This window comes from Pteropus alecto, unplaced genomic scaffold, assembly GCF_000325575.1.
Source record: "Pteropus alecto unplaced genomic scaffold, ASM32557v1 scaffold725, whole genome shotgun sequence".
NCBI lineage: Eukaryota > Metazoa > Chordata > Mammalia > Chiroptera > Pteropodidae > Pteropus > Pteropus alecto.
The window spans coordinates 295,690-304,691 of record NW_006436637.1 but is presented as its reverse complement, the minus strand read 5'-3'; the positions used below and the strand labels follow the sequence as shown (position 1 = coordinate 304,691).

General features: G+C 56.7%; 2 protein-coding genes across 2 annotated transcripts in view; one reads left to right on the top strand and one right to left on the bottom strand.

Annotated features, from left to right (window-relative positions):
- Positions 1–7,470, top strand: part of LIMS2 (LIM zinc finger domain containing 2) — a 42,315-nt gene extending 34,845 nt beyond the window's left edge. The window contains exons 5-10 of the mRNA XM_006913442.2: positions 2,852–3,001; positions 3,627–3,777; positions 4,728–4,820; positions 5,501–5,549; positions 5,723–5,798; positions 6,444–7,470. Of these exons, the coding sequence (XP_006913504.1) occupies positions 2,852–3,001; positions 3,627–3,777; positions 4,728–4,820; positions 5,501–5,549; positions 5,723–5,798; positions 6,444–6,591 (667 nt within the window). The 3' untranslated portion in view covers positions 6,592–7,470. The remainder of the gene's footprint in view (positions 1–2,851; positions 3,002–3,626; positions 3,778–4,727; positions 4,821–5,500; positions 5,550–5,722; positions 5,799–6,443) is intronic.
- Positions 7,471–8,351: 881 nt separating this feature from the next.
- The window catches only part of MYO7B (myosin VIIB), an 82,875-nt gene continuing 82,224 nt past the window's right edge, over positions 8,352–9,002 (bottom strand). The window contains exons 45-46 of the mRNA XM_006913450.1: positions 8,853–8,972; positions 8,352–8,453 (exon numbers count right to left, since the gene is read on the bottom strand). Coding sequence (XP_006913512.1) covers positions 8,352–8,453; positions 8,853–8,972 — 222 coding nt within the window. The remainder of the gene's footprint in view (positions 8,454–8,852; positions 8,973–9,002) is intronic.

Below are 9,002 nucleotides of genomic sequence, written 5' to 3'. Positions count from 1 at the left end.
AGTGTGTGGCTATCTGCGAAGCTGTGGGGTGGGCACAGGCTGGGTGGGGGTGACTGGCTGGGACTAACAAACACAACAGGACGTTTCAGAAGGGGACAGTTTCCTACCCATGGGGGGAGGCAGGGAGGGGCTTTCTGCTGTGGCAATGGGCCCAGGCTCCCAAGCCTGCAGGGGCTGCATTGGAGGGGTCTTATGAATGGGGAGGGTGGGAGGCTAAGGAATCTCCTTTGGTCGAATGAGAGGGGACTCTTTCAGGACACTTGCTATAGGGTCCTTGTGTCCTGCCCTGTATAATTAGACTCCATTCGGGTGTGCGGAATAAACCATGGCCTTTATTTTGAGCAGGGCACAGCTGCAGGACGCCTCATAATGGGGCGCTGTCTGTGCCTGTGGGGACATCTCAGCCTGGGAAGCCCGGCCTTCACTCGTGCAGGCTTCTCCTCTGGATGGCAGGCCTGTGAAGAGGACCATTGCTGCCCACTAACCACTGTCCCCTAAAGATTCTCCCTGAGGGGTGCCCAAGACTGGGGGTGTTTGGATGTTGGCAGCAGCTCCTCCCGAGACTATCGAGCTAAGTTTGTTTCTCCGTGTCTTTCCAAAAATGATGTATCCAGTAACACAGGGAACCAAATCACCATTCCCAATTTCAAAAAGCTTTTAACTATTTTAGTTAAAACATGAATCGTGTACATAGCTCTCATTGGGAAGTAACTACCACGGGTACTACCTTAAACTTGTTTTTCACATAATCCCATGCAGTTGGGATTATCGCCCTTTACAGACAAGGAAATGAGGCTCAGAGAAGTGAAGTAACTTGCCAATGACAAACTACTAGGAAGTGGCAGAGCAAGGATTTGAACCCAAGCCTCTGTGACTCCAAAATTTCTGCTTTGCATGTGTGTTTGTTTTGTTTTCCTCTTGCACCTTGATGCTAGAATTCTGCACATTGCCTTCAGATCGGGTACAGGGATCAGATCTGTCAAAAAGACATTTCCCATCTGTGGTTCCTTCAAGAAAGCTGGGCTCTCTTGAGGTGTGGGAGGCTGGGCCCTGCGAGTGTGGTGTGGAAGAACTAGCTCACACTAGCTCGAAACGAGAATGTCTGACTGGCTGTCCTGAGCAGGGCATTTCTATTGTTGGGTGATTGCCGACAGAGGCTTTGAGGGCATCAACCATTGCAACAGAATTTTGGGGAGTCATGCTAATCTCTATACCTTCTAAAAGAAAGGATTGAGTGTTGTCCTCATGCTAAGAGGGGTCCCCGAAATTGACCTTGCGGTTAAAGAGAGTAAATGTTGTGTCTGTGACGGAGATACAAGCAGGCGGTAGATGTGGTGTGAACAGGGCTAGTCACAATGGGTGGCTTGGGGAGTGGCTTAGCTGAGGACTGCTATGGCAGGTGGCCTGGCAAGGGGGCTGGGGCACAGCATGAGAGTGGGGTGGGGAAAACCCATCAGGCTTCATCTGGGGACTGAAAGGGGCAAAGCCTTTGTCACAGAGATGAGGGCTGCAGCCATGGGCCACATTTGTGGCCCATAGACAGGTAGAGAGAGCCAGGGATCCCAGTCCAGGACACCAGCTCCCAGTCTCAGTCTGACTGTGCTGTCACAGGGAAATGATGCCCACAATCCCATTCCTCCTCTCCTTCACACCCATTCATGTGTCAGCAGACTCATCCTAAGCTGCTGCTGTGTGTGGCGGGCACAGCTGGGAGCTGTCAGCAGCTGGGCGTTCACTTGGGCTCCTTAGCATTCACACTCATTGGGGAGATAAGACTGAGATAGGGCAAGTGGAGAGCAGTGTTATGCGTCATGGAGCCCAGACCCAAATCAGGCACAAGCTCTGTGGTCAAGAGCATGGACCCTGAGTTGGGCTGCCCTGGCATCCAGGATCTGCCTAGCACGCCGGGCCTGAAAGTTAATCTTTAGTGGACTCCCCGACCTGCCTATAAAGGGGCCAACACTGGGATCAGGTGAGGGGTGGAGAGGCTCGCTGTGAATTGGGAATCTGGAAAGGGAGGAGGAGGGCCCGGATGCATCAGGGACATGTACAGATTGGGGTGCGAGGCAGAGATGAGGAGCAATGGATTGAGGCCTTTGTATATCTTTGCCTGGCACATGTAGTCTAAGTTCCTGCCACCTTTGAGGGCCAGAGAAACAGGAACCATGTTGATTTCTCTCAGTAGAGAGAGAACACAGCTGTTGCCCAACACAGGGAGTAGCATCAGAAATTACTTTGAGGTCTTCACAAAAAAGACTCTGTAATGACAGTTCCTGGGTTTGGAGGCCTCTGTCTGACACAGGCATGCTTGTCTTTGGAGACAAAAAGAGCCTGTAGATGTTTGGTCCCTTTTTGTCTGGCAGACCCCAAAGGAAGGACAGTGCAGGCCGACAGACTGGGCCCTCCTTGGCCAGTTGACAGGGTTAAGGCTAATAACTACTACATAATACTTGTGTGTTAAAAGACATTTGAAAAATAAAACTAATTTTTCAGCAAATGTCAGTGAAATGTGTGCTCTATTCCACATGATGTCCGAGGCTCAGGACAAGTGGAAAAAGAAAAGCTATCGTGTTGGCCATACCACCCAAAGACAGCAAGCACCAGCACGCTGGTATACCTCCTCCTGGTCTTTCTGCTCTACAGAGGCTCCTTTTGGAGGACATGTCAGTGGTTGTGGCCTTCTTGGCTGCAGGACTGGCTGGCCTGCTCTGGGACCACTGGCTGAGCCCCTTGAGGCTTACAGGCATTCATTAAAGCTTGGGTGGTTCAGGGATCTTTTCTCCTTGGAAGTGGCCACAGAGGAAAAGGAGGAATGGGCAGTCTGCCCCTAATGCCCGCCTGCTTCCCACAGGCACCTGTGCCGACCTTGCCACAACCGTGAGAAGGCTAAGGGCCTGGGCAAGTACATCTGTCAGCGGTGCCACCTGGTCATCGAGGAGCAGCCCCTCATGTTCAGGAGTGACGCATACCATCCAGACCACTTCAGCTGCACCCACTGCAGGTATGAAAGACTAGGGCTGGTGGAGAGTTGGGTGGGACCCCCACCTGGGGCAGTGATGAGGCAGGAGAGAGGGGTGTAGGGCTGAGGGGAATGGGCCGGGAAACCTCCGCTGCAGGAAGCCCCTTTCTCCAGGGCTCTTTTCAGGGAGGACGTGCATGATTTGGTGCTTGAGATTCAGGGGTAAGGGAAGGCTATAGGCCTCTGGATAAAGACAACAGGAAAGAATCAAAGGCATGGAGGTCAACAATGAGGAGGAAGGGTTGGTGTTAGAGTTGGAGAGGGGAGGAGAGAGGAAAGAGAGGCTGCAGGGCCATTCCCTCACGCCTGTCCCAGACTCCCAGACTGGTGCAGTGGGGCCCAGAAAACAGATCTGCTTCTCAGAGGACCTGATAGTGCTGACACAGGCTGCTTTCTGCAAGGACTGTGCGGGAATCCTTTGCCCCAGGGCCTGTCTGGGACACAGGAAGTCCCCAGAGAGACCAAAGATCAAAGAGCCGTCTGCTGGCACAGAGTGGGGCCTCTCAGAAAGCTGCTCCCTGGGGTTAGCAGGGCTGCTGTGACCCTGGCCAGTACAGGCCCTGAAGAAGGGCCGGATCCTTACCTGGCCACTCCACCTGTCTTCCAGGAAGGAGCTGACTGCCGAGGCCCGTGAGCTGAAGGGGGAGCTCTACTGCCTGCCATGCCATGACAAGATGGGTGTTCCCATCTGTGGGGCCTGTCGCCGGCCCATCGAGGGCCGCGTGGTCAATGCACTAGGCAAACAGTGGCACGTGGAGGTGAGCGAAGCCAGCCCAGGCAGGAGGCAGGGTGCCCCTGGCTCCTGTTTGTGGTGAGAGTCTGGCCCTGCAGCGCCTTCACACTCCTACCCCCAGGCTGTGTGGCTGGCTCCCAGCTCCTAGCAGGCACCTTCCTCTTGGGTGCAGCCCCTGGCTTGGTGCCAGCTCGTCCATAGGAACTGGGAGACCTCAGCACACAGATTGTGGTCAAGCAGCCATGCCCACCTTCCTCCCCTTCCTGGTCTTCTAGAGGATTCTAAAGTCATGAGAAAGTCTTAGGGATTGTGGGATTGTGGTTGACAGAGCTGGCTGTGTATACAGCCCCATGTAGATGGAAGCTGGGTATACCTGTTGGCAAGCTCCTCAGGTGTATCCACCTGGGCCACCTGGATCATTCCTCTGCACTATGGGCTCTAACGGTCTTATAGACACTACTTGGAAAGGAGACTTTTGCTCCCCAGTGCTCTGGCCAACTCTGTTCTGGAAACTCTGCCTTAGTGACATCTTTGGGAAGTTCCTGATACAGGCCTGGCCCCCACTTTGCTGGGGGTGGCCAAATCCTTGCTGAATGATAAGATACTGCTCAGTGACTCGGGGCTTGTAAGGGATGCCCATGGGAGATAGACATGTGCAGCCTTCCGAGAAGGCACCATGCAAATAACAGAGCAGCCCCACCTGGGAGGGCCTAGCACACTGTGGGCACCTAACCAGCACCTGATGACTTATGCCGAGGCTGATGGGGGTGGAGCAACCCCAGAGAGGAGTAGCACATGCAGTATCACTCACTGCACGTTAGGGGAGGCATGGGGTCTGCTGACCCAGGGGCAGGCCATGCAGGTATGAGTCCCATTGCCCACTTGTGAACCCAGTGAGGTGCTCTACCCTACTCTGTCTACTGGGGACACTGCTCTAGCCCTGAGCTGCCTTGCCACTCCCTGCTCTACTCCCAGCACTTCGTCTGTGCCAAGTGTGAGAAGCCGTTCCTGGGGCACCGGCACTATGAGAAGAAGGGCCTGGCCTACTGTGAGACCCACTACAACCAGGTGAGGCCTGGGGCCGTGGGCGGCTGGCAGGGCCTGCAAGGACGAAAATTTGGAGGGGAGGCTGCCTGCCCCCGTTGGGGGCTGTGGGGAGCCTACTGGAAGGTGTGCTTGGGAGGCTGCTAGGGAGCAATGGGAGCACTATCAGAGCAGGTGAGGATGTGGGACGGCCCCCTCGGGCTTGCTGTGGTGTTGAAGTGCAGGATCTTAAGACCTGGGTAGCCCTGTTGGCCTCAGTGTCCTCATTTGAAAAATGCGCCCCTCTAACCTAGGCCTTTTGTGGGGACTGAACTAGATGACAATGTGAAGTCCTGGGTTCATGGGGCTGATGTGTGCCACCAGCCTCCTCCTTCCTGCTATGTCTGGCAGGGCTACCCAGCTGCTCTTGTGCAGAAGACAAGTGTTGCCGCCCTTGTCCATACCCCTGAGGACACCAGCAGGAACCAAGGGGCATTTTGAGGAGCAATGCTTCAACCTGTTGTACTTCTGAGGGGATGATTCTGATGGGCCAGAGGTGCCCTCACCTCAAGTCTGAGGCTGTGCACTGGCAGGAGGGCCCAGGAGGCCCAGGTGGATGGCTGAGAGCTGCCATTTGGGGCAAGTCAGGGTGGGGACCAGGCCAGAGCCCTGGCCCTGGGCTGGGACATGACTGCCTGCGTGTTTGACACCTGCTTGGTCCACAGCTCTTTGGGGATGTCTGCTACAGCTGCAGCCACGTCATCGAGGGTGACGGTAAGCCACTTCTGTCCCTGTGCTCCCTCCCTCCTCCACTCCCGCCTCCCTGCTGTCCCTCTAGACTCTGCGTCCTGCAACTGCAGGCCCAGCTGGCCATCATTTTGCACAGTCGGGCCTGCTGGTAGCCTGGGGGAAGTCTGCTAAGCCCCAGCCTCATCTGCCCATCACAGTGGTGTCAGCTCTCAACAAGGCCTGGTGTGTGAACTGCTTCTCCTGCTCTACCTGCAACAGCAAGCTCACCCTGAAGTAAGTCCTGCCAGCCTCCCAGGAGTGCCGGCGCTGGGCAGAGAGGGAGCTGCACAGCAACCTCCTCCTCATGGAGCATGTCACAAGGCTCCAACTTGTGTGGGCTTTCTATGGGCTCTGCCTTTCATCAGGCCTTCCCTGACACCTACTGTGGTCAGGCCTCAGGGATGCAGTGGGAGAAGGGACAGACAGCTCTAGCCTCATGGTGTCAGGGCTGTGGATCCCTAAGGCACAGTGAAAGGAGAAGTAACACACATCCACAAGGTCCCTGGGCTCGGGGAGGGAAGGGCATTCCAACCCAGGGAATAGTGAATTCAAAGGCAGAGGCTCAGACCCCTGGCTCATTCAGGAAGCTGAGAGGGATGCAAGATGACGAGCTGGGGTGAGGTACGGGCAGCACGGAGTCTTCTGCAGTGTAGGAATGGGAGAGAAGCTTTTCGGAGGGAAGGGAGGCCTGGAAGCCCACCTCCCCGTCCAAAGCTCACCCTGGGGCCTCGCCTGCTGGCTGAGGCAGGCTGGTGGGGAGGCTGTGGGCTCGGGCCCGAGGGAAGGCCGCTCGTCCAGCTCTGGCTCTACAGGGTCAGGGGAGACCTGGCTCAGAGCTGGTGGGGCATGGGGCTCCCTTGACTTGTGCTTCCTCCCCAGGAACAAGTTTGTGGAGTTTGACATGAAGCCTGTGTGTAAGAGATGCTATGAGAAGTTCCCTCTGGAGCTGAAGAAGCGGCTGAAGAAGCTGTCCGAGCTGGCTGCCCGCAAGGCTAACCCCAAGTCTGTGGGCCTTGACTCCACCTGAGAGGCCCCCTCTTCTCCTTCCTGCTGGTCTTTCTGCCCCTGCTGCCCTCTTCTGTTTGCCACCTCCACCCCCTAGTGTCATCACCCTTCATCTGTCCCCACCTCCTTACTTCCCGGTCCTTTTTCTCCCTTTCTCTGGTCAGCATTCCCTCCTCTCAACTTCTCCCCCTTTCCCTGGGCTCCTCTCCTTCTTTCTCTGCAGGCACAGGGCAGAGGCAGGGCCCTGGAAGTTGTGAGCCTGTGCCAGGCCTGTGCCCATAAGATTTAGCCCAGGGTCCTCCAGGGACAAGAGCGAATCCGGGCCTGGGTTCACTAGGCCCCAGATGTGGGCCACTGCTCCCAGCTCTACCTTTCTGACCTATCCCATCCTCACAAGAGGCCTAGCGGCTCACATTCTTCTGTGTGGGCTTGGCCATCCTCTGCCTGAGTGGCCCCACTGTGCATACGTGTGGCCTTCCATGGCCAGGCAGGCACCCCAGCCCCAGAACCAAGGCCACGCAGAAAGGAGCCTCTGGGGAGCGACTCTTCTATCCCTCAGCCATGCACTCACTCAACCAAGTAGGATTCCTGTGCCCAAACTAGGCTAGCAAGTCCTGTCACCTCACTCCACAAATCAGCAGGAGAGACAAGGACTCTACTTCCCCTGTCTCTCCATCCTGAGCCTCGGCCACCATGGTCCCCCAGAACTCCTCTGTGGTCACCACAGCTCCTCCAGCTCCACCCCCAGCCCCCAGGGTACATGCTGAGCCAGGAGGTGGTGGGATCAGGTGGGTGGCTCTGGCTCCTTCCTGCCTTCCAGGGAAGACACTTCCTCTGTGGCCAGCACAGGACCTGGTGTTAGGACTCACACTGCACAATAAACAAAGGCTTATTGACACGATGAGACCTGTGTGGTTTGTGGCGTTGGGTGAGGACCTGGGCAGTGCTTCAGGGCTGTTGAACACTTAGAGCACCAGACACCATGCAGGGCAGATGGGACCTAGGGCCAGGCTGCCATCAGGGCTTGGAGAGCAGCCAGAAACCCTCCTCAGTCCACGAAGGATGTCCTGGTAGGTGGAGGGTGGCAGGGGTCAGGGCTGCCAGTGCAACTGGGGCAAAGCCAGGTCTCCAAGGCCCTGCACCCAGCTCTGCCTCCTGCCTGGGGAGAGACTGGTCTTAGCGTGAAGCCAGTGGCCTGTGCCTATACTGGCCCTCCTGGCAGGAATTTTGTGTCTCATTGCCCTACAGGGTAAGGAAAAAAGGTTTGCAGAGGGGCCTCTCCCCAGTTCAAGAAGCAGGAAGATAAGGAAGATAGGAGGGAGAAACCAATGAAGTCATTCCTTGAGAACAGAGTCGTCATCCAGGTGTCCCTGGAGAAGCCACAATGCTTTTTGATTTTCCTGGAAGAGACCCTTTGTTGGCCAGTGCCTCCCAGGCTTCCTGCCCACGTGACCCCTCACCCTGTCCTCTCACTGACACACTCCCCACTGCTCCAGGAATCTTTATTGAACATTCTAGGGGTATCTTCTCAGCCATCCACCCACCAGCTGGGAGGCCTAGCACCTCTGGCCCTACCAGCCCCACCTTGGCCTCTCTCCTCTGACTCTGTGTGATCAGCACCTGGAGTTAGGGGAGCAGCCTGGGGTGCTAGGTGGTGCTAGGTGGTATGTATGTTTTGGGGAGAAGGTAACATGAAAGGCTATCTGCAGAGGGCAGGGCCTGGGCCAAAAGAAGGACCCCAGATTGGGAAGAGTGACTGTATGGGCAAGCGAACCCCTGCTGCTAGGGATCAGCCAGGGCTGGGACCCGGGCACCCCGCTGTTTGTTCACGGTGCTCATGAGCTGTTGCACATATGAAGTCAGCAGGTCATCCATCTTGTAGCCCTGGATAGGGGAAGGGTGGGGTTGGAGGCTGTGGGGTCCAGCTGGGCAGGCTTGGCCAGGGCCTGGCAGTGCCCAGCTTCTACCTCAGGGACACACTGCGCAGAGAGGTGAATACAGAAGCTCCTGCTATAGGAAGGGTGACCCAGGACCACGGGGCCTGCTGCCAGGCCTTGCTAGCATACTCCTGGATGATGCACAGCCTGCGCCTCCTTCCAGGCCTCCCAGCCTGGCCCTGCCCACCCTGGGCACAGGGGGGCTGTACCCCCATAGTGAACAACTTGCCTGGTGCAGTGGTGGGTCAGCATGGGGAGAACCCAGTCTCTATGCCTCTGGGTCCTGTATGTTTGGGCCGGGAGAAGGGACTAGGGCCCCTAGGACACCCCCAGGCCTGGGGCTCACCAGAGAGGTCTCACACAGCAAGCGGTTGCCCCGGCCCAGGCTCCCCAGCGCCATGTGGAAGTAGGTGCTGCCACTGCTCCAGCTAGCAATCTTGGTGAAGGGGTAGGTAGTGAGCAGCTCCTGAGGGCAGAGTGGGTGGGGGGGGGCGCA